The sequence below is a fragment of the Caretta caretta genome, chromosome 7, assembly GCF_965140235.1.
Source record: "Caretta caretta isolate rCarCar2 chromosome 7, rCarCar1.hap1, whole genome shotgun sequence".
NCBI classification, from domain to species: Eukaryota; Metazoa; Chordata; order Testudines; family Cheloniidae; genus Caretta; species Caretta caretta.
This window is the reverse complement of record NC_134212.1, coordinates 56,314,719-56,339,011: the sequence shown is the minus strand read 5'-3', so window position 1 is coordinate 56,339,011 and position 24,293 is coordinate 56,314,719. Positions and strand designations below refer to the sequence as shown.

Sequence of the window (24,293 nt, the reverse complement as noted above, 5' to 3'; positions counted from 1 at the left end):
AGGGCAGAGGTGGGGGGTGGGGTTGGATGGTGCTAGCTGGCAGGTGGGTCTGTGAGCAGGGAAGGGAGGAGGGCTGCGGAGCAGCCCCCTGGCACATTCCCTGAGTTGTTCCCATTGTTCAGCCTGATGATACCACCAGGCAGTGAGATGTCTCAGCAGCCTCTGATCAGCAACTGGGAGTGCTGATGTGGAGCAAGCGGGAGCAGGGACGGCAGGCAGAGCCAGGGAGCAGGGCCACTGCTAGCGGAAGGGCAGAGGGCGCCCCCCCCCCCCAGCAGGTAGGCGCCCAGCTCACCTCGAACTCCAGGTACTCCTCCTTCTGCTTCAGTTCCTCGTACTCCTTGCCCTTCACCTTCTTCTCGGGCAACGAGGAGCAATGCTCCACCAGCTCTGCCGACATAGCCTTGAACTTGGACTCGTGGCTCTTCACCTGCTCCTCCTGGGGCCCAGCAGGACTGTGTTAGTGCCCCTTCCCGAGCAGGCCCTGCTCCCAGCACCCACCCACCCATGTCGCTCTTGGCTGGGACTGCAGCTGGGCACTGTACCCCTTGGCTGCGGTGACTGGCATGCTGGATTAGCCTAAGGGCCCAGCCGGGCCCAATTCCTGTCTCTGACAGTGTCTGGTAGGGGATAACCTGCCCCAGGGAATGCTTCGCCCAACCCCCACCAGTCCAGCTCCTGCCATGAAGGTTTGGCTCCCTTCCAAAACTAGGTTCTTTTAGTAGCCTGGGACTGGGCTGAATTGCCCACCTTTTGATTTCATCCAGTGTCCCTGTGTTATGAGCTGGGCGGAGCAGAAGCTCCTGCTCTAGGCCAACTAATCAGGATCCCTGCAGCCCTCTCTCCTTCAGCCACAATCCCATGCTTTCCCTTGGAGAGCATCCAGGCCCCTGCTCCTTCTCTAAGCCCCTCCCGTTCCCTGCAGGAGACTGGGCCGTTGCTCTGTGGCATGGCATTAATATTGTCTGTACGAAGAGGCCCAGGCTTTGAGCACAGCAGTGCACTGAGCAGAGGTCTGCACTGAGCTGTCCCCAGCCACAGCCTGGTCCCTTTCCCGAGCTGACCGTTAATTTGCACAGCTGCTCCAACTTATTCCCTTCTACCTTACCCCTCCACAGTGCACTGTTTGGCATGGCAATGTTGAATTTCACCTGCCATTGTGCTGCATGTTTCCCTAGTGTGTGTTGGCCCCTCTGCAGCTCCTCTGTCTTCTCCGGCTTTGATTAACTCAAATGATATCACCTCCCTGCTCGTCCTGGCCACAGACGATTAAACATTCAGCAACCCCAGTCCTAGCTAGCCCTTAGTGCTGCTCCTGCAGCCCCCACCGCTAACACAGTGAGCTGGCTTGTACCCTGTTACCTGGGACAGCCTGGTGGTAGAGCTGGGCAGCAGGGGCCGGCTGAACTTCTTCTGGGACCCGATGGCCGCGGGGAACGGGGGAGCAGAGAACATGGCTGCCACCACGTTGATGCGTGTGATCCAGGAGTGCATCTGTTCTGTATTCCTGTGGGGAAATGCCAAAGCACTAAGCCATGGGTCCAAAGCTGCACCCTCCCTACCCGCCCCCTTCCAGGGATGGTGCCAGCCTCAAGGCTGGAGCCCTGGGAACAGAGGAAGTGCTCTACTGGAACAGAGAAATGAGCCTCCTAGGCCAGCATCTGCCCATGGACCATGGTAACGGCAGATGGTGCACATAACCCCAGCTAGCAGCTGGCTTCTATCGATGCTTGAGTGATGGCCAAGTGGCAGGGGCGCTCCCTACAGTGCAGCGGTGAGGGGGGGCATGGCAAAGGAGTGCTGGCTCTCCTTACTTCACCTTTTCTTCCACGAGAAGCAGTCGCGGGACTGAAAAGCGTAATGCTGCCCTTGGCCCCACAGGCCCGCTCCCAGCCCTGGGGGTGGTGCTAGACTGGTAACGCTTGCCCAGTGTGATGTCTCTAGCTGGTGCCCCTCAGTACTGCCTGCCTGGCCTGTGCAGCCAGGAGCTCCCGCGTTGGCCCAGGTTACTCACTTAGGGTGACCACACAGGAAATGTGAAAAATCGGGTGGGGGTGGGGTAATGCCTATATAAGACACAGCCCCAGATATCAAATCGGGACATCTGGTCACCCTGTACTCACTGGGCCTGGAACAGGAAGACCCGCCACTCGGCTGTCCTGAGGTAGAAGACGTTCGGTCTCTTGCTGTAGTCGGATGCCCGCGTGGCTAGCGCGTGGTGAATGCTGATGGCATTCTTCAGCTCCTCCTCTGCCAGGGGCTTCCCGGGCTTATATTCCTCCTGCAAGGCCAGGCTCCGGTTACAAATGAGTCCTGCTTCTCACAGACTGCCTTGGTGCTAGGGTCCTGCTCTAGCAGGACAGGGGGAGCTATAGTGGCCCTTGCCACTCCTCCTAGGAGCTCACCATCACCAGGCGCAGCAGTGCTAGGCATCAGGGCTACTCCCAGGGTGGTGCATACCAACCCGCCATGAGCTGGCTGTGTCCACGTGTTCCCGGGGCGGGGGGGGCGGAGAGGACTGCATGTATGAATGGCCTATGGGAGGCCATTCCTTATGCTGCTAGCCCAGTGGGGGGCACTGCTGCTGCAAATAAAGGCTGCAGTCTCAGGCAGGAGGCCAGCTTGGAGGCTGGCGTGTCACTCCTCTGCCAAGACCCTGCCGTAATGCCGTCCTACAAGGGCCACAGCTCTAACAACTGCCTTGGGGAAGCAGCGCTGCTGCCTTGGCCAGGGATGTCTCACCCTGCCCTGGGCCAAAGGCTCACGGCTAGTGCACGGTGTCATGGTGCTTAAATGGAGGCCACGCTCCAGACAGCAGCAAGGATCCCTCCACCTGATCTATCTCTGCAGCAGGGTCCCCCAACCCACCAGGGTAGTGGGGGCAGGGGCAGAAGTCCAGACTGCCTCCCTGTGATTTAGCTGCCTGGCCTGAGTTCAAGCCCTGTCCTGGGGTGGCCAGGCGGGCAGCGGTCTCGCTACACCCTACCTTCTGCAGGTAGAGGATCAGTCCCTTCAGGATGGCGTGGAAAGTCTTCCAGCCTCTCTTCCCTCTGGGGGCTGGCAAGGGAGAGAGAAGCAGAGTCAGGGGAAAGTCAGTCCCAAGCGTGAAGTGGCACAGCAAGCTCTGCCAGCGTGAATGTCAGCCCACCCAGGGGACGGGCAGCACACCTGAGCTGTGCCCTCCGTGAGAGTCAGCAGCTGGCTGCTGTGGGGGGAGGATCCTGCGTGCTGCCCCCTGGGGCCAGAGGCTGCTGCCAGGCAGCCAGGGCACGGTTCAGTGCTCTCTTTGCTGTGTTTAACCACGGTGCTAGCCGCTCAGAGGAAGCAGAGGCAGGCAGCATTTCCTGCCAGGCGCTGCTACGCCCAGCAGCAGATGCAGCAAATACAGCCAGCTTCTAATCAGATCAAGGAGGCATCAACTGGCCTGGGATTAGGGAGGATTTGGCAGTGGGAAGGTAGCATACTCCTCTGTCGCCGCAGAACTGGGCGGCTCCCTTTGCTGCCCCCCCCATCCCCCAACTAGATTTAATTATCATTGCAACAAGCGAGCAGCCTGCGACCAGTCTCAACCCAGAACGGGGTCTCTGGCTGCTTCCTCCCCCCACCCCCAGGGGTCCAGGCCTGATTAGCACCTTAGACAGAGGAACAGCAAGGTCCTGTTGATGGGGGAGAGCTGAGCTCTCTTCCCTACCCGTCTCCTTCCGCACACAGCTAAGGCAGGGCGGGGGAAAGGTCTCTCCTGCAACCAGCCCTGCACCTAGCTTCCATTCCCCCTACCCCCAGGTGGCGATGACGTCGGCGCACTAATGCTATCTCCCAATGGAAGAGAGCCATGCAGCCCCAACACCTGCCGCAGGTCAGGCCCTCAGGTCTGCTCCTCCCAGTACAGATACCACAGCTGCTCTTGCTGAAGGTGGGGTTAGCTCCGACGCTGCTTTAATCTCTGTGGGGGTTCCCGCTGCGGGTGGCTGGGGTGTGCTCAGCTGAGAAGCTGGAAGCACAGGGACAAAAATGAAAACCAAACGGAGTCTTTACTAACTGAAAGGCCCCTGTCCCCCAGGAGCACGGCACGTGGGCGAGTGCGGGAGCTGCAGACAATGGTGCTGCGGGAAGCAGAGATTTGGAGGGCCTGGCTTGCGTGTTTGAAAGTTCCGCTGTAATTTTGCACAAAAGTAGTTTTTAAAATGGACCCACTAAACGGTGGGAGGGGAATGAAGAGGGGTCAGGGCGTGAGCTGGTTCTGAGCCAGGCCTTGTCCCGACTGAAGCCCCTTTGCCACGAGGGCGTGGAGTGGCACTGCATCACTCGTCCCACTGCGACCCTAGTGACTGCAAGGGAGTGGCTCCCCATTGCGAACTGGCTCTGCCCTTAGCACACCCCAGTCCCGTCCCCAGACACCTACTCTTCTTGCAGTCGGAGTCCGCATGGCTCTTGCGCACCAGCAGGCCGTACTTGTAGGTGGCGATGCTGGGGTCCTGAGAGAAGTCCAGGAAGGGGTTACTGCAGCTGCTGATGCGCTTGATGGATTTGGGGTTGGGGTCGGCCAGCTCAGAAAGCGACTTCCTCAGCTCCTCCTCATCACTGTGGGGCAAACGTTGCAGGGGTTAGTGGCACCAGGGCCAGCCAACACACCACCCAGCCCTCTAGCCAGGCCAGGCCAAATGGGGTGGGGTGGAGCCCACGCGGTGGGAGTGCTCCCATTCAAATCACCTCAAGGGAGACACCAACAGCCCCCTCCATGCCCCTGGGAGCCGTGCCCTAGGCCCCTTCACTGCTCTGCCAGGCTGGTGGTTCTTGCACCACGTCTCTCCGAGGTTAGGGGCTCGATTAGGTCAGTCTCGAGCTGGGCACGGGAGCCCCCTGCCTGCCCCATGGAGGGGAGGTGCCTGGAAGGCCCCTTGGTAGCCAGTGCTCAACTTTGGCTAAAACAGGAGAAAGTGCAGGCAACGGGGCCAGGCTGGGGTCTGCTGCGCAGGGAAGGGCCAGTGCCCTGGTGCCTGGCACCGCAGGAGGCCATCTTGGCCTGTGGTGACTGGCTCACATCCCCCTCTGACAGCAAGGAGTGGACAAAGCTCCAGAGAGAAACTCCAGCCCTGGCTCTGACACCCTCAGGGGAGCAGGGGGCAACGCAGAGCCCCAGCCCACTGGGCACTTGGTTGAGGAGACGTTGGGCTCCAGAGGGACGGGCACCCAGTTAGGAACCTAGCCACAGGCATTGGGAGGGGCTGTGGGACATCACGAGCCAGCCCTGCAGATCCCTTCAGCCCTGTGGGCTGGGGGGTGGGGGAAAGGGGCAGGAAGGGGAGTGCATATGCGGGTGGGAGGCGGGCACGCTGCATGCGGAAGGCAGCCGACAGCCAGCTGGCGAGGGAGGTGGGCCCTTGCTCACATGCTCGCAGCCTGTGAATCATGCTCCCTGCTGGGCTCTGGACTCCTTGGTGCCGCTCTCCCAGTGCAAAAATGTGGGAGCCCCACTCTGCCACCTCCCCTCTTCCTCACAAACACAGCGCTGCTAATTAAACCCCTCCGCAGCTGCTGGCCGTCTCCATGGCAGCTGCATCGGCTCAGAGCCGGGATTACGTGAGCTCCCCGCGACGCGACTGCTGCCAGTTATGGGGACGGCAGCTGTGGGCGGGGGGCATGGCCCCTCCATTGAACTGGCTGGCTAGGCACTAGGACCCTACCCTGAGCCCCTCCCAGCCCTGGGAAAGGGGGCCACTTCCCTGTCATAGCCATGACTTCTTTCTCCTCCCCAATTCTATAGCCCCAGCCCGAGCAGACCCTGCCCAGCGAGGCTCTCCCAGCCCATTCCCCTGCTGCTCCCTGCCCCACTGTGGTTCTTCTCCACCCTGGCCTCTTCCAGGCACCAGGTAAGGGGCTGGGCCATAGCCAGGGCCAGGTTGCAGGCAGACTGGGCAAGAGGGGAGGGCCTTGGGAACTGGCTCTGCCCAGGAGTCCCCCCACTCCAAGTCCCTCCAGAGCTCCCCCTGCAGACCTCCTGAAGTCCTTAGGAACAGGCCACTTAGCCTGGAAGAGCCCTCTTTCCCCTGTTATGCCCAAGCAGACCATCAATGGCTCTCATCTTATACAGGCTTTGTCCCTCCTGGCCTGGTCCAACAGTCTGGGCTACTCTCTGCTATGAGTGACCCAGTGTAGATCCAGGCAGGGGGAATCCCACTGCACCCCAACAGCTGGCTAGGTCGGCTCACAATCCGCCTAGCCTACCTCCAAGCTACACCTGCCTCCCTGGGCGGGGCTATTCCACCACCCTGGTTATAGCTGTGTAAATCCTGCCTCAGCTACTCCCCAATGCTGCTGCCTGCAGAGCTCCTACTCCACACCTCAGGCCTGCCCAGATCCTGCCCAGGTTATTTCCCTCTTTGGGCCTTCCTGGGTCTCCCAGTCCCTGAGCTCGTCCTTCCAGCTGTTAGCTGGGCCTAGTCTGACTTGCTTTGCTATACAGCTTCCAGCTGGGTGAAAAGCTGGGACCCTTCCTTTCCCACCTTTGGACAGCCCGAGTCTAGTCTATGTTCAATTCCCCCCCATTGCTTTTTGCTGCCCTATCAGGCCCCTCTGTACATCACTCCTGTTCCTGGGCAGCGAGCTCTCCAGCACATGCAGTAGCTGCACTCTTCCTCACCTAGGCTGGAGCCAGAGCCCGGAGAGATCACGCGGCATCTTCTCATGGACTTTGCTGGGCTCTGGCCCCTCTTGGAGGCAATCTGCCCTCTAGGTCACACCTGCCACCCTCCTGGCTGGCCTGGCCCGCAGGGAGAGGTGGGGATGGTTTGGATCCTATGAGCAAAGCAATGAGGAGGAGAGAAACTAGCGTCTGAAGGATTCATCTAACGGGGGGCCATGTGTCCGCGCTGCATGGAGCTCTCGGGCCAGAGCCCCCCAAGCCCCATCTAGCCAGTGAGAGAGGCTGGCCCATGGCCGGGGCGCTACTCACATGGCCCACTGCAACTTCTCATTCTTGATGGAGCTGTACAAAGCCTGGGGAGACAAGAGAACAACGGTCAGTGGGGGCCAATGCTTGCTACGCTACCCTGAGTGGGGCCTGTCACTCCCTCCACACTGGCACCCACAGGGGTGGGGCAGTCAGGGGTAGGTGTGGGTGCCTCCCTGAGGCCAGAAGGGGGACGGGTGAGGACGAGAGAGTTGTGTGTTTTCTTCACAAGCCAAAGCAGCTGCATTCACCTCCCGAATATGCGGGAGAGGACGGTGCCCATGGCACACTGGGACGGGCCGATGGGAAGCAGGGAGCTGGGGTGGGAAGCTCCCTGCCTGGAACCGGTGCGGGGGGTGTAAGGAGGGATGGGCGACTCTGAGGCTCAGGCCAGAAGCAGGGCTATGACTGAGGGAGTGCTGGAGAGGCCCTGGACATCTCTGTGACAGCTGGGGACCAGTAAAGGGACAAGCGGGGCCAGGCTGAGCGAGGAGTGGGCAGAAATCCCATGCGGCAGCGAGGGTGAGCTGTGAAAGCCTAGGAAAAGGAAGGCAGCTGCCATTGGACAGGCAGAGGATACAAACAGAATGGGGCAGCTGGGGGCATCCTGTACCCCAGCACCTCCTACTGGACAGCAGGGAAAACTGCACATTGAACAAATCCAGCAGCCGCGAGGCGGGGAGGAGAAAATGGCCGTGAGCTGAGGTTCTGTAATGCCTCCACCCCAGCCACACACATTCTCCACACCACAGGGTGTTCTAATAAAGGGGTTACACACAGGGGGCTGGTAGGCAACATGGGATCAGGAGTAAACAAAATCTCTGGGGAAAATGCAGCTAGTGAAGCTGCCTGAATCCCTCTGGGAAGGGGCCTGGCGAAGAGCTGTGGGGCAGAGAATGGAAAGAAGAGGTACATGCGGCAGGCTCAGAAGCAGGGGGAAGCTACAGTGCACTACAGGGATGGATCATGCACACTGGACACACCTCCTTTTTGTAAGCCACACCCACTGCTTGGCCCCTAACCAGAGTGGGGTGTGCTGCAGCTGTGTCCCTCGTGCTCCGTGAGCAGTGGCAGAGTCACACACACACGAGTTTCAGGGGACTAGGTACCTTCTCCTTGGCTGCACTGCCTACGTTACTGCTAGGGTAGCACCTACTGATCACGCCTGGGTGCCATGCCAGATTTTGCCGCTGACTCACTGTGTAGCCATGGACAGGTCGCTTCCCCTGCACATCCCCATCTGTACTATGGTGCACTGACCTACTTGGGAGGGTGGCGGTGAGGTCTAATTAATGTTTTGCAAGCGCTTTGAAGATGAAAATCACTACAGATGTGCCAAGGCCGACTCCACTGGGCTTTCCCTCCTTCTCGTGGCTTGCATTCTTCTGAAAACTCGCTGGCCCAGAGGTTTGGGGCTCACATTTGCATGCACGTTCCTGGGCAGACCTATGCGAGTAGCCGTACAGGACATTGATATCGTGGCAGCACCCCGAGGCCCCAATCCCTGCACAATGGAACCCCCGTTGTGCTAGGCACTGTACAAACAGAAAAGACCCAATCCCTGTCCTGCAAGCCCTGTGGCCAACCCCAGTCATTAGCCAGGCCTCCCTAAATACCCAGCTTGGGCACTCAGATGTGCACACGGCCAGCATAGTGCACACTGCCCTCATGCACAATGGTGCTCACCTGGGTGAATAGCTCCTATGTATCACAGCCCCAGCACCGCCGTGTCGTACCCAGGCTGTAAATCAGTACAGTCGGCAAAAGCCAGCTTTTGGGGATCCTAGTCTGCTGGGGGTGGGGGGAAGGTTTGACATCACTCAAACCCTAGGCACATAGCAAGGGAGGCCCTTTGGAGCCTCTTTGGGGCAGGGACTGTCTCTCTGTTCTGTGCTTTAACACACAGCACAATGGGATTCTGGGCTGTGATGGGGGTTCCCGGGTGCTACTGTAATACAAATTTTGGCTCTCATGACAGTTAGAGGGGAAACACAACAGCACTCAGGGCAAGCAAAGGCTCCTCCTGGCCTTGCAGGTCCTGTAGGATGGGCTTCCCTGGGGTGTTAACCTTTTCTGGTACCCCTACCCACAGATTTTGGGCTGTGCCGTAATACCTACTTGGGCTGTGACAGCTTCCCAACTCCTGCCCTGAGCCTGGTGGGACCTTGGCAGGACTTTGGGAGCTCACCAAATTGTGGCAGGCCAGGGGGGAGGGACGATTCACCCCCACTCCCTGAGTCAGCAGTAAATCAATGCCCCTGAATGGTGTTGGGGAAGGCACCATGATGCTGTTGTTCAGATGTGTGTGTTAAAGATCCGAGTGCATTTTCTAAGCAATATGGATGGGAATGTTGGGGCCAAATTCCAGTCTGGGTAGCTAACATTCTGCCTCCCTAAACTGCTCCCTAAACTTCACTTCTGGACCCAATTCTTCGGGAGCTTTGCTGATGAAGAATGCGTGTTAGTGTCTGCATTTCACTGGGAAAGACACACTTCATATACAGAGAGATTCTTTTATACAGGGCCAAAGCCTCAAGTCCTCCTTCAGCTTTTACTCAGGTACGAGCCCCCGATTCAGCCAGCATCTGGACTATGTAAAATCTGAGTATGGATTTCAGGGTTTGGGCTACTGGTTGGGATCCTTGGTGCTGAATGGCTCTATAGAAAAGTACATAAGTGTCCTTCCAGCCCATCTTCACACAGCCTGAACATCAGACACCATTCAGCCAGCCATTTATAATGTGGAAGGAGAACAGTGCCTCTTTCTGACAGAGCTGCACCACCATGGGAAGGAACCTGGAATACTTGTCTGGGGATCTGTCTCCAATGGCATCCTCGCGGGGCCAGGCCAAAGCCAGCTCTGCCCAAGCAAGGTGCACTGAGCTCACAGAAGTTCATCTAAGAAGGCCCAGGCTTGAGGTCCATAATTTACTGACCAATGGATTTGCTGGTGAAATCAATGTAGGTTTGATTTTTTTTTGGATGAGGTAAGAAGCCACCCCCATCGCACCTCTGAGAGAAGCTCTATGTAGGCAGAGAATTGAACCCAGCCTCAGTAGGAAAGGCATTCCCTGAAAAGAGACTAGGATCATGTTCAGATGGACCTGGGTCCAACCACCCACAGCGCTCTAGAGAAGTTCAGATCTGGTTATTATCAAGGGATTGAGAAGCTGAGGTACATTAAGCAGCCATCTGCTGGAATTTCGGCAGCAAGACAACTAAAGGACAACGATGCAGAGCCAGACTCAAGGAGGAGAATCCAGTCATGGCGGGAAGAAGCAGACCTAGCTATCTAAGGAGAGGAGCTGATGGCAATGAATCTGCCATAGGTAAGGAGGGGAAAGGCTCCTTGTGCAGTGTTGCAGTATTGAGCTGGGAGATGCTAAAAACCCTGGAGAGAAACAACAAAGAGATTTGGAAAAAGCACAAGAAGGAGACCAGGAGTACAGCAAGTGCCTGCACAGCTCCATACAAGATGTAGGGAATTGTAACATGGGCCAGAAAGGTGCTCTGAGAGGGAGTGGAATGCGAACTCAGGCGGTTGATGGCAGAGCAATGCTGAGAGATTGCATGGGCCTCAAGTGATGAAGGAAGTGAGATACATATCAACTAACCAGGAAGAATTCTGGGTAAATTCATCCAGCTGGAGATTTGAAGTGTTTTGGAGATGACTGGGGATGCTCTAACCACAGCCCTCTAAAGGGCTGAGGAAAGGTCTTCTGCTCCGAGAGAAGCAGCAGAGCAACAGCTGCGCCCTGAAAACTCAGAACAAGATGGACATCTGCACAGCTCTGGAGAACAGCCCACCAGAGCTGAACTGTGCAACCGTCGGGGCTCCAGGACAGTCTGGGAACACTTTAAAGGACTAACAGCTTTATGGATTCAGAAGGAACGGCTCTGTTACATACACTGCATGCATCACAAGGAGCTGCTGAGCCAGAAAAAGTGCATGCGCGGGGGGGGGGGGGGGGTGTCAGCATGGTGAACTGGGCTGGAGAAGACTAAGAGCTCTGCATGGAGAGAGGATGGAAAGGCATACAGTTTCGCTGTCCCATGCAGTTAGGGAACATTAACAAACAGGAGTGCTTGGGACACCGGGACCGGAATATAGAGTTTTTCACCTCCACTGAAATCCTGCCATTACTAGAATAAAAGCTGCCCCCAGCTGATAGCTGCCTGGTGTCCAGTAGGAAATGAATCTGGGGGTCTCAGTCCAACCCCAAAGATTCGTGGTGGACCACAACTGGTGTCCCAGTTTCCCTGCTCTCCTGGTGTGTCCTGCTGCCTGTCTGTACATTCTTTCGAGCAAGGATTTGGGCAGGGCTGAGCCCATTGCTGGGGCTTCAAGAATCACTCCTAACTCCCCTTGTTGGCTGTCTCAGCAGAGGACAGGGAGACTGAATCCCCAGCCCATGCCTGGGGTGGGACGTGGTTCTTCAGGGATGAGATGGCAGGAGTGAAACTTGCCTTGCTGCTATCCAGGCTTTACCTGTTCTGGGGATAGACTGAGGGCTCTAGTCCCCAGGGGCTGTCAGTCTAGCTCTAAACTCCTCCACAAAAGGAAGTTTTTGGTGGTGCTGGCCCTTTAACAGGTTGGGGCCTCAAGGTTCTTGCCTCCTGGCAGGTGCTATTAATCACAGCCAAGGCTGAATTCTGCTTTGCTTTGTGCCCTGGATGGAAGGGGAGCGTGTGACGAGAGGGAGAGAGGACATGCTGCTGTGCGTATAAACAGGGCACTGCTGGTTATTGGCTCAAGGAGAGGGATAGCTCAGTGGTTTGAGCATTGGACTGCTAAACCCAGGGTTGTGAGTTCAATCCTTGAGGGGGCCATTTAGGGATCTGGGGCAAAAATTGGGGATTGGTCCTGCTTTGAGCAGGGGGTTGGACTAGATGACCTCCTGAGGTCCCTTCCAACCTTGATATTCTATGAGACTGCACAAGAGACAGCAAGGAGAAGACCAAGCATAGCTGCAGGTGGGGACCACACTGAGCAGCTACTGTGCTTAAGTATCAGCCTGTTGACTCCTGCAGCCAATCAGGTGGCTAAAGCAATCAGACATTCCTCTTCACCCTGCCCCTGCATGAGATGGATAAATCTGTGCCCTCTGGCTACAGGGACTTGTGACATCAGTATAGGGTATGAGCTCACCGCAGCAGCAAGCAGAGGGGGAATGTGGGCTGCGAGGGGGACAGCTCTTGCCCTGACACACATACACATGCAGGGAGAGAAGTTGGCTGTCCTGTCCTGTCCTGCCCACCCCCTACCCCCCTTCTTCCTATTGCTATCACTGGCCCACAACTGTGGGAAGATTTTCTGCTGCAAGTGGCCTAGGGTAAAGCCATCCATGTGCAGGAACAGAGAGTTCCTACGCAGCTCTCACAGCCACAGATCTCAGTGCACTGTACATTTTACAGACAGGGAACTGGTCCCACCACAGGGCACAGGCAGAGCGGGGCACTGAAACCAGGGCTTCAATCTTTTCACCAGACACTTGGCTAGAGCATTAATTAATGCATCTGAAAGAGAGAATTAACCCCTTCCCAGGCCTCGGAGATTGGTTACACAGGTCTCCTACTCGGAGAAGGCTCAAATAGCCTATAGCTTAGTGTGATGGTGTCTGAGCTCAGGAACATGCCACTAGGGGTGGGTCACAGGTCTCTGAGCCTGTTTGTGCCAGAGCCCTATGGGACCATCACCATCCCAGACAGTCACAGCCCATGGGCTATTTTGTACAGGAAAAGTGTCCTCCCTGCAGAGATTCCTCTTTGTCTCTGTGCCCGGGGGCATCTCACCATGAGAGCTCAACCCTCCGCTTTTCCCATCTCCACCTTCACAAGGACCTGAGCTTAGCCATGAGCTACATTGCAAGGTGCCTCCCTAAGCCACCAAGAGCCCTTTGCATTCTGTCCTTGGCTTGGCTAAGCTGAAGACAACTTCAGTATTGGTTCAGTGTGAGCCACCCTCTGTGCAGAGATTTGGGGCCGGGGGGGGGGGGGGAATGACTCTCTCATCTCTACCTGCCCTGGCCTGTCAAGTCTCTTCCCTACACCCCTCATTCCACCTCCAGTCCATTCCCTTACTCATGTTCACCGGGAGGCCTTGCACGTGCTATACAGTGCTGCTCTGCAGTTGTGAGAAATCCTGGCTCTCCTCTGCAGCAGCTGGGGAACCACCAACCCTATTCCAAGCTCTTGTTTCCCTTCTGCTCCCCATGCTACTGACATCTCAGTGAGGGAAGTACACTCCTCCTCCACCCCATGTGAACATACATGGGTACACACATATGCAGCAGATGTGTGTGAATGTGGCTTGGGACAGCATGCATGGCCCCATCCTGCCACACACACACACATGCCCTGTGGTGTCCATAGCTCCCAACCTGCAGTGGCTGCAATGCTAGCTGTCATACCAGCGTCAGCTTTTGAAGAGGGCTAGGAATTGCATCCCCATCCCAATGCTCCCAGGACCCTTCCCCTTCTAGTGCCTTGATACTGCAGGCTGTAACATCAGCAGCGTGTAGGAGGCAAAGAGCGGAGGATTTCTGAGCCAGGTGGCCCTAGTGCGTGGTTACATCTCAGTGTGTCACAACGTGACGTGGATGCAGCCTGCCCCAATGCTGTGTTGTGCTATGACGGGATGTGTCATTGCCAGGCCGTGCTCATGGTGGGATCTCCCCATCTTCTTCCCCTCCCTGGGCCCAGCTTGGCACTATTCTGGGGAGTCTTCTCCTGAGGCTGCCGCTCTGTAGGAAGGCTTCTCCCCCTGCTTTGGCAAGGGGCAGTGCCTCTTTGCTCCTCCTCACCCAGCATGCCCCTCTACCAGAGTCCAGGACTAAACTCAAAGGAGCACATCCAAAGCAGGTGTAAATCAGGGTTGCTCCACTGAAATCAATACCTACTTACACCAGGCAAGCACCTGGCCCCAAATCTCCCTCTCTTCACCTAGCAGGCTAAGGCTAAGGAAACCCACCCACCTTTCCAGACCAAATTGCAAGTTGCACAGGAACCTGAACCCCCCAGTCCTGTTGAGCCCATGGTGGGCTCTCTCCCCATTCTTCCTGCCATGCGGGGGTCCTGATTGGCATGACGCACCTGGATCTAAGACTAAGACTGCAGGGACAGTCCTGCGTACCCTGGCCCTGATCCTGCTTGCAGGGTGTTTTAAAGAAAAGGTGGTTGTCAAGCCAGCAAGAGGCTGCACACAGTGGTGCAATGTCACGCTGTCGTTACATAGAGCCATGGGACTGGCACTGCCAGGAGGCCAGGCCTGGATCCCAAACCCCCGTCTCCGCAGAACATGGGCGGGCAGGTTTTGAAGTGCCCCCTTAGCCTTTCTGCTTCTAACTGCAGCCACCGGGAAGGGAGCTGAAAAGAAAGGCGAGTCCCAAGAGGCCCGTCTCAGATTTAATGAAGACTGGAGCTTTCATCTGGTGGTGGAACAGAACTGCCCCTAGGTTAGAGCGGCTCCAGCGCGGCAGGCTGGGCTCGGCTGTCAAGTCTGGGGCTCATTAAAACCCTGTTTTCCTCTTCCACCGAGCCAGGGTGGGTGCGTGGAGGGAGGGAGGGGAGTGCGCTCTTGGCGTCTAGCTGCCTGCCCTGCGCACACCCCGCTGTGTAGCCGGCTGGGGCTGAGCGCAGGGGGCTGTCCGGGCGCGCAGGGTGCGAGCGCACGGTGATGGGTGTGTGGCTGTGACGGACCGGGGGGCGCACACAGGACCCGAAGCGTGCGCTCCTTTCTCCCGGGGAAAGGCTGGCGGGTCACAGACGAGTCTAAGCTGCCGTTTCAAGGGGGTTCAAGCTTTCTCTGCCCCGGGTGGGGAGCGGGCCCCCTCCGCCAACTCCCGCCCGACGGCGGCCCCCACCGCAGCCCGAACTCTCCCCCGGGAGCCGGCGGCGGCGGTGCCCCCAGCCCTTACCGGTTTCTTCTTCCTGCGGCTCTGCAGGCGGCTGACCACCAGGTCGGTGTAGAGCACGGGCTTGAGCGTGCGGGAGCGCTGGGGCCAGCCGTAGCAGAAGGTCTCCACGCCCCGGTAATTCCGGCCGTAGCGCACGGAGCACATGGAGCGGGACCGCATGCGCCCGGCGCTGCTGTTGATGCTGTTCACGCCGATCATCCTGCCGGCCGCGATGGCCCCCGGGCAGCCGGCCGGCGCGGGGCTGGGCTCGCCGGCAGCCTGTTGAAGCGGCCCTGGCTGCGCGCCGCCAAGGAGCGCGCTCCGTGCCGCAGCCGCAGGCCGTGCGCGCAATGGCGAGGGCGCTCGGCTGGCAGGGGAGCGCAATTCCCCTCGCAGCAGCCAGCCAATGGCTCCCCGGCCAGGCGCTGGGATGGAGGGGGGGGGGCCCGGCACGCTCAGGGACGCAGGGAGCGAGCGATGGAGGGGGCCCGGCAGCGGGGAAAGGGGAGCGCAGCCAGCCAGCAGGGTGGAGAGAGGAGACGGGCAATGGGGGAGCTTCTGAGAAATGAGAAGGGAGAGGGCAGATACGGGGAGCGGGGGGTGAGGCGAGTTGGGGGCGAGAGTGATGGGGGAGAGGAAGGAATGGGCTGAGGGAGAGGAGGGTGGAAGAGATGGAGGGGTCAGGAACTGGGGGGGGTGAGCGCACCCCCCAAAGTACTGAGGGTGGTGAGGGGCTGGAGGAGAGGAAGGAGGCTAGAAGCCAGGAGCGGTGGCAGAAAAGGGGTAAAGGGCGAGGGAGAGGATGTGTGAACAAAGGAGGCGATGGGGCTGGAGAGCAAAGGAGGGCAGGGAAAAGCTGGAGGGAATGGGACAGGTCTGGTTAGGCTACAAGGCCAGGCCCCCTGGTGAAGCCAGATGGCACAAGTCAGGGAGGTGCTGCACACCAGAAGTGGCTGCACAGCAAGGGTGGGAGAGGTGCTCACTAAGCTGGAAAGCACCATATCCTTTGGGATGAATGACTCCAGAAATGGGGATGTCCTTTCTCAGAGCGGTGCGGCTGGTGTCCAAGTCCTGGCCTGAAACCCTGTGATTGGAGGCCTGGAATTTTCACAGGGTCTTCCATGTGGAGTAATGTCTCCTCTTTCTGGGTGTCTCTCTGCAGGGAGGGCATTCAGCAAGCCTGGGACTCACCCCCCGTGATCAGAGCCGGCGAGGATTGTCATCATGCTGTCCAAGCTTGACAGTGCCGCTTCAGAGAGAAGACGCCATCAGAGGCAGGGCTATTATCAATGACACTGACACTCTCTGCTCTTAAAGGTCAGCTCCGCTCTTGAGACATATGGGCAGGGCCTTGTGTACCCAAGGGCTTGGACATGATGCATTGGTGGCTGGCGATGAGCTCGAGCCAGCAGCAGCCAGGCACTTCAGGCTGCCCCTGCCGTGGCTGCTCGGTTCAGCTGGCCCTGCTGCTCTTCTCACACTGCTGCTCCACACACAGATTAGTCAGCATTTGCTGCCAAAGATGGCACCTGGTGCACTGACCATGGCAGTGGCCACAGTGGGTCCAATCACTAGGATTCTCAAAGGGAGCGTGCCACCCAACTCCCAAGGAATTTCAACAGGAGTTAAGCCGTTAACTCCCCAAGGCGCCTTTGAAAATCCCTCCTTAACTTCCATGGGTAAGGGGGGTTGGCCAGGCACTGGCGAAGGCTATGGAGTGCATCCCTTCTCACCCAGAGGGAGGGATGGGATAAGGAGGAGATGGGGAGACCCAGGTTGGCAGATGTAACTAGGGATTTTTGCCAGTCTCAACTTGAGATGCTTTAAAAGGGCATCTGCTGAGCACTTGCCTTCTGAAAACCAGGCGCTAGTCACTTGGATGTCCTGGCCGGAGCCCTTATGCAATACTATACAGGGCACGTCAAGCCATACTTTTTGTATACCACCAGTCACTGCGATATCTAGGCACTAAAATATATTGACCAAAAAAGGGCATAACATTCCAACTCAACGCAAGCGTCATGCCTCCCTTCCCAGGGTTCAGTCACTCGCCTTGACCTTTATATTGTACAGATACATGGTGTCAACTCCTGTCATCGCTGAGATCAGTACTGGCCTTTGCTCACAAGGGCCACAGGTGAAAACATTCTGATCACATCTAGAAGGGTGGTCTGTAGTCTAGCCAGCACCGACCATAGCCCCGGGTCTCATACCACGTGGGTCTCATTTCTGTACCTCCGAGGAGGATAATTGGAGTTCCACCATGGAGCACACAGCTTCTGCACCTAGCCTGCACTGCTAAACAAGCTTACTGAGCAACAACCAGCCTCCTTAAGTTCTCTTCTCTCTACCTGCAGGCCACGCTACCATAGGCTTCGATCTCAAAAGCCCAGTGGGGTCAGGACAAGCCTAGGGATGACGAAGGCTGCTCCCTGAAGGTGCAGTGGGTGATTTAGTGGGGGGCGGGAGTGTTCTTTTGAGTCAGCACTAAATCAGTGCTTCAGCTACACTATGCTGGCTGGCTTCCAGGTGAGACGTAAGACTGAAGCCCTTGTCGCTGAGCCTAGGTCCTCAAAGGTATTTGGGTGCCTAACTCCCATGGCACTAGGCTCTATTTCTTGGTCAACTATATATTTGAGCAAACACGTTCTGGCTCCTTCAATCCCCCCTGCAGTTTTAATTGGCTATGGTACTCTGCTTTACTTCCTCCCCTAAACTGTTGTTGTGGTTAAACAGCTGCCACATTCCACCCCAGAGGGGCTGCAATTCAGTGATGGGTAAAGTGATTCATTTTATATAGAGAGAGAAATACAGCAAGCAGGAGAGTATCTCATTTGAAAGTGCTTGGGGATCCAGCTGTTTTGGCAGAACCCCTACATGCAGGCACAATATTAGGAGCTGGAACTTGTCATGTCTCTGTTCTGCTCTAAGCAACTTGCACTGGGGGCATATGACAGGCTCCCGGGCCCCTTTGGATCCATTATGAGAACTGACTTAACCAGACTGGAGGGATCAAGGAATGGCTCTGATCACCCATTAGGACACCTGTAATGCTGAAGGGATTATACAGGTTCTTGGGAATTCTATGCTGGGGAGCTTCAGGTTAGAGCTGACAGCCAGAGCAGGGCAGGGAATCCAAAATACATGAGCCCAGTCCAACGGGGCCCAAGCAGCACCCCCCTAACCCATTGGAGACCTTAGGAACAGTGAACAAAACACTGCAAATGGCTGCACCAGTTGTGTCCCTCAATTAGCGAAAGGCTTCTGCCATGTTTCTGTGCAGGAGCCAGCGCTCCTATAGCCGAGGTTACAAACACGTTACCATGAACATGCCCTGGGAGGTAGAGCTTTTCAGCTGCACATTGCAGATGAGGAAACTGAAGCACAGAGGGCCTAAAGACCACATTTCGCCATCGGTATCATGCAGGCAAGTGCCATTGATTTCAGTGTGCGCTGAGTGCATGTAGCCAAGGTGACTGGGCTCAGGTCTGCGTCCAGCTGCCTGCACACAAAGGGAGCAGGGAATCTGCCCAGCGTAGGGGGCATGCCTGGGACAGGAGCATGGCCAGGGCATTTCTGCATTCCACCAATCCCCAGCAGGCAGATGGCCCCATGGGGCCATAGCCAGCTGGGCACACTTCAGAGCAGCTGCCGGCCTTCTATCTAGCTACAAAGAACTCCCCACCTCAGTTGTACAGAAGAGGTACTTGGCACAGTAGACCACACAACCACCCTTCCTCCCATGGTAAAGAAAACTAACAACCAAGAGGCAAGGGGTACATTGACGGGCTGGCTGAACCACTGGTGAAGAGATAGGAAATAGATGTAATAAAGAGCAGCTTCTCCTTGTGCAGAGATGCTAAGAGCTGGTCTCCAGGGAGTCTGTATGAGGGTGAGTGTTATGTAATCCATGTCGGTGAGGAGGGGACCAGCAAGAAGGGGGAATTTCCCAACGAGACATGTTTGGCATAGTGAACACCAGAGAAGACTGCAGGAGACCGGGGGAACCGGGCAGCACTTGACTGCAGAAGTCATTGAGCACGTGGCAAAAGTAAGCATTATCCACTGATGGGGCTTTGGGCACATGGATCCTCAGCGGGCAAAGATGCAGGGGTCCTCATGAACTGCAGAAGAGAGTATGCTAGTGGGATTAGTGAGAGGGAGGGGAAAGGGTTTTGTGGTTAAGGCTCAGCTCTGGGAATCAGGGTTTACTTCCCACCTCCTCAATCACTTTCTATGCGACTTCAGGCACTTTACCTTCCTATGCTTCTGTTCCTGAGTTGCACAGTGATGCTCCTTGCCTCCCCCACAGGAGATGCGAGTGGCTCATGAGACTTCATTAATTTTTTTAAGGTGCTTTGAGTGCAGATGGCAGGAATTATGGCCATGCAAAGGGTCATTCATACAATTACCAAACAATGCTGCAACTCACTTTGGAGTCCTGGGGTGTGGTTTGGCTCACTCACACCACAGGCAAAGGCTTTGGGAAAGGGGAATTTAAGGCTGAGCGAGCAGATCAGTAACTTGAGAAGCAAATCCATCTCAGACTGTTTTGTTCAAGGACTAATAGCTTCTGGAGACTCAGGGACTTCAAGGCTAAAGTCAAACACCAGGAAACCCAAACATTTCATAGCATGGAAAAGCAGGGTTGAGCTCACTGAGGTTGAGGCCAGACAGCCCCACCAGATCAGGTAATCTGACATCCTGTACATCACGGGCCACCACCACCAGCAGATCAAACCCACAATCAGATTTAGACCAATTCTAGCAATTCCATCATCCTGGCTTTGTTCCTTTTGTTGTTACTTTGTAAGCTGTGTTGGTTTGGGATCAAGGACTCTTTTCTAAGGAGTCTGAAGTCTATGGCTTAACTTTTGAGAAAGTGGGGTATTAAAAATGGGCACCACAGCATATTGGCTTATCACTGGTTTCATGTTTCCCTTGTGGCTAGGCTGGCTGTGGTCAATGCTCCTCATATCAGTGAATGGCCCACAGCAACAAAAGGCCCAGTCCCATGAGGAAGAGGAGTGGGGACTGAAGGCTTACTGATTGCCCAAGCAGGAATTGGTCAAGTAGGAGTTTTTGGTGGTGTCTGTATCAGTAAAGGAGGCTGGAGTTGGCACAATCATAGACTGCTATGGTTGAGAGTAAAGCATTTGAGTTTATGTGGTTATATACTTGTGTCCTCTTATATGGATAGCACAGTCTGAGTTTATTTTCTCCGGGGATCCAAAAGGGGGCAGAGTTAAGGTAGTTTTGTGTCCCTGAACTGTGACTTTCCATGCTTTCAAATGTTTGGGTTTCTTGTAAGTTTAAACTTGATTTTTCATTTCTTGTCTAACAGTTGTCATACATTTGTGTATGGCTCTCCATCTCTGCAGTTACTGTTACATATGCTCAACCTTCACCTTAACAAAGTTTTTGTCTGTGAATTTCCTTAGTTTTTATGTCAGTTTTAAGATGGGAGTGTGGCCTGTGTGGAGCTTGAGGAGGCCGTTCTCCCACTTCTTGCTGACTTCCCTGCGGTCTGCAAGAAAGAAGCCCCACTCCCACAGACTACAGCCGGTAATTGCTGCTTGCCATGCTGATTACAGCTCACTGTTACCATGTGCTTCTCCCCATGTGGCTGGCTCCACCTGATTTCTCTCCTCTTATACTCAGGTGCAGGGATCATCATGATGTACATGTATATGTGTACAGCACCTAACTACTGCCCTACAAATAACGAGGACGTGTACAGAAGAAAAGGGATCCCTTCCAAGGGAAGGAGGCAATGGGAGGAATAGGGGCTCCTGAGGTAAGGGGGAGCAGCACCCCCACCTTGCTCTGTGGACCTCCAGAGGCCCATGTGAAGGGAGCCAACAGTAGCTATCTTAGGAAGTGGAGCAGAGCACCACTGCACCAACTCCCTGGTGTTGGATCAGAGGATCTTCTGAGGGCCTTCCCCAATGCCCTCTCCCTGCAGACGTTAGGGGCGTGTCAGGACCCGCTGCCAATACCTTAGCAAGCTTCAGAAAAGCTCCTCAGAGGTCAGCCAGCCCCTCCCCTCCTCTGCAAACCCTGTGTATTCCTGGTGAGCTATAATTAGACAGGCAGCTGTGTGTCAAGGCTAACTAGGCTCCTTGGTCTCCAGACAGCCCTCCGCCAGCATGTCAGAGAGCTGATGAGCATATGTAGGCTAGTTGGGAGCTACCAGGCTAACAACGCTCTCAATGAGCTGGGGGAATTGCAAGGGGCTCAAAGGGGCCTGCTAGGGCATACAGTGGTGGCAACCCAACAAACCCCCACACGCTTGCAGGGGTCTGTAGGGGACTGGCGTCCCAGGGAGCCTCCGCTGGTTTGTGGAGTGGAATGTCCCACGTATGCCCCTTCTCCACTCCTTCCCATCACCACGACTCGCCTCCCAGCTCTCTGGCACTCTCCAGGATTTCTTCTCCACTGCCCTCAAGCGCTGTGCTCTCCTCTCACCCCACACTTCTGCCTGCCAGTCTCCTACTACCCACAGGAAGCGAGCACCTTTGCTGGTCCATGGGTTGTGACGCAGCGGGGAGGTGGGGGCAGCAGTACTGTGAGCTCTTCCTGCTATCCCTGCTAGTGCCTGACTGAACCCCCATGCACTTCATTTCAAACATCTGCTCCCTGTTCCCAAGTGAGGGGCTGGAGAAAAGTGGCAGAAGCATGGTCTGACTGTGGTGAGATCTGCTTTTTAATACCTCTTTATTTAAAAGCAGCTTGTCTAGGGCCCTTTAGCTGTGGTGGAAACAGTCGCTTTTCATCAGCGATGAACCTCCCCACAGGTCAGCTACATATGGAGGTCTTAGCTCAGCAGGGGAAAGGGCTAGATCCTCTGGGCCAAATCCTTACCTGCTATAAATCAGCATCCCTTTTTAATGCCCAGCCATTGTTTCTGCTATTGCCCGGACCCGAATGCTGCATCCCAGCTGTGTTCGCACCACAGCCAGCTAGAGAAAAGCCATACCTGTCCTTGGAGCATGGTCTGGTGCCTCAGATCACATTGCAAACCAAGATCCTGGCTCGCAAGGAGTTAAAAGCTGTTTGCATCTTGCCTTAACATGGTGGCTTAGCATTTACTATTTCCATGATCGGGGGGGGGGGGGGGCGTTGCTGAGGGACCCCAGACTTTGCAACTGTTCCCAGATTGGATATTCACCCCCAGAGCCGTACACACCACCCATCCTGGGCAGGAGTCCAGGGCTTGGAAATTGTGCTGAGAGTAGATGTTCCCTGCTGTTAGCAAGCCTGCTGCTCTCACCCCTTGGGCTCTCTGGCTAGCTGTCACACTGGCTGTAGCCCCGTGAGATCAGTGCACCTTTCACTGGCCCTGCATCCCAGCTCACTTGTGCCTCTGAAATCTTGGTGTTTCACATTTGTTTTCCCCTGATACAAATCAGCTGCGTTTGCCAAGGCTGTTATTTCCGGTATCTGCTTAGCGAGTTCTGTGTTCATGGGAGGGACGGCTCAGAATCTACTGAGATGCCAAAAGAGGCTTCTCTCTAATGTTACAATTTTAAGACAAAATTGGCCTGGTTATGATCTAACTTGGGGCAGTTTACACCTGTGTAACTTCCTGGACATGAATGGAGTCATGCCTGATTACCAATGGGGTAATTGATGGAGCTGGCTGAGGCTCGGGTTACAGTGCAGAGCAAGCCTGGGTAAACATCCCTGCCTGGCCCCCAGATACACACCACAAGAATGAGGCAGTTGGACTGCGAGGGTGGAGATAGGGGACCATGCAGTCCTGGGGTGACCCATAGGAGTCTTGAGTATTGTCCAGCACAATGTTTGCAGAGCATGCCCTGTGCCAGCTACACAGTACCCCAAATCCCACAAGCCATGGGATCAGCGGGCTGGGAGCCATGCACGTGCAGTTTCGAACCACCGAGCAATCCAGGAAGGGCCAAAAACAGAACCGGGGAGAATCAACTAGATTTCCTCCCCATTATTAACTCTTCACCAATCTATCTACCTGTACTAGTGCCCCTGGAACACTGCAGCATCAGCCTGTCCTGCTTCCCTGGAGCTTTGCAGCTGCCACTCTCAAAGCATTGCACAGGTCACTGTCATAACCCCTATTTTACCAATGGGGAAACTGAGGCACAGGGACATGTGGGGGGGGGTCCCACCCTGCCTTAATGGCATAGAATCCAGGCCTCCTGCTTCTCAGGCTCATGTGTTAGTCACAAGGTCATCCTGGCTCCTGCTAGCCCTATGGGGACTGTAAGGCTTTCAGCAGGCTGACGCTGCCCAGTGCAGCTGGCAGACACAAGGACTTCAACAGCATACACGTGGGCTGATGTGTTGGCCCCCGCCTGCGCCAGTTACTGTGACATGCACGTACTCGGATCGCTTGCACAGGAGAGGCAGTTAGAGGAAGGCTGAGCTGTATGTCAGGAGCAGCCGTAGGGCACGTCGTCCCAAGGACTGGAGCCACACAGGGTGGGGTGCACACTCCTGCATCGTGCTACCGCTGAGCTGGTGGGGCTGAGGAGCAGCCACTCAGAGATGCAGGTGCCTTGTGGCTTGGTTTGGTTCCTTGGGCTCAATCCTGGTTGCAGCATAAGCCACGGCAGCATCCCAGACACATCCAGGGCCCGGTGAGGAGCCAAGCTCAGCGGAGACAGCCCGCAAGGGGCAGGGCCAGTGCAGTGCTGGTGGCTCAGGGCCCAGGATGGGAGAGTGGGGGGAGGCTGTTCTTTCCCACACAACAGCTTAGTCACGAGAGCTAAGTGACTCCCTGTGGAGTCGGGGCGAACGCTCCTAGGTGGAGGCAGCCAGCTTTCTTCCACACCGTGAGTCAGCCCTGCAGAAGCCATCTCGAGTTGCTGTCACCATCGCCCTGTAATGGCCTGGTGCAGTCACCCTCAAACTGCTGCCACCTCTCCCTTCCCCACCACCTCCTGCGGGGGGGAAGGCAGGCTGCAGCCTGGCATCACTGCCATCGGCACCACGGCAGGCTCTGCCTGGCAGCTTGCTACCGCTAATGCCGCTGCCCTCCTCTGGCACCTCCCACCTGTCGGCGTCAAGGTGCTTCACAACCGTCCCCAGATTCAGCCTCACGGCGCCCTGCTCAGTGTCTCTATGTTTTAGATGGGGAAACTGAGTCACAGAGAGGCAAGGACTCTCCGTATGTCACGTAGCAAGTAAGTGCTGGGAACTCCTGGCTGTCTTGCCTCTGCTTTAACCACTAGACAATCCTGCCCTCCCTGTGCTGCTGCGCACAGTGTTAGTGGCACCCCGTCGCTGCTCCTCGTGGTCGCGCTCTCTTGGGCAGACGGAGGGCCCCAGGGAGCCGAGCTTGGTTTGGATCCACAGAAGGGAGGACAGCAGAGCTCAGCCAAGCTAGCAGTGAGGGGAAGCCATACCTGTCACACTCCATGGGCTGGGAGAGTGTGTGCACTCCCCACCCCACCCTCCCATGTTCATGT

General features: G+C 56.2%; 1 protein-coding gene across 6 annotated transcripts in view; it reads right to left on the bottom strand.

Moving 5' to 3' along the window:
- The window catches only part of PSD (pleckstrin and Sec7 domain containing), a 112,803-nt gene that overhangs the window by 2,339 nt on the left and 86,171 nt on the right, over nucleotides 1-24,293 (bottom strand). For all 6 annotated transcript variants that reach the window (XM_075130709.1, XM_075130711.1, XM_048856946.2 and 3 more), the window contains 6 exons: nucleotides 6,953-6,996; nucleotides 4,403-4,581; nucleotides 2,987-3,057; nucleotides 2,124-2,281; nucleotides 1,363-1,507; nucleotides 296-439 (listed from right to left, as the gene is read on the bottom strand). In XM_075130709.1, coding sequence (XP_074986810.1) covers nucleotides 296-439; nucleotides 1,363-1,507; nucleotides 2,124-2,281; nucleotides 2,987-3,057; nucleotides 4,403-4,581; nucleotides 6,953-6,996 — 741 coding nt within the window. The remainder of the gene's footprint in view (nucleotides 1-295; nucleotides 440-1,362; nucleotides 1,508-2,123; nucleotides 2,282-2,986; nucleotides 3,058-4,402; nucleotides 4,582-6,952; nucleotides 6,997-24,293) is intronic.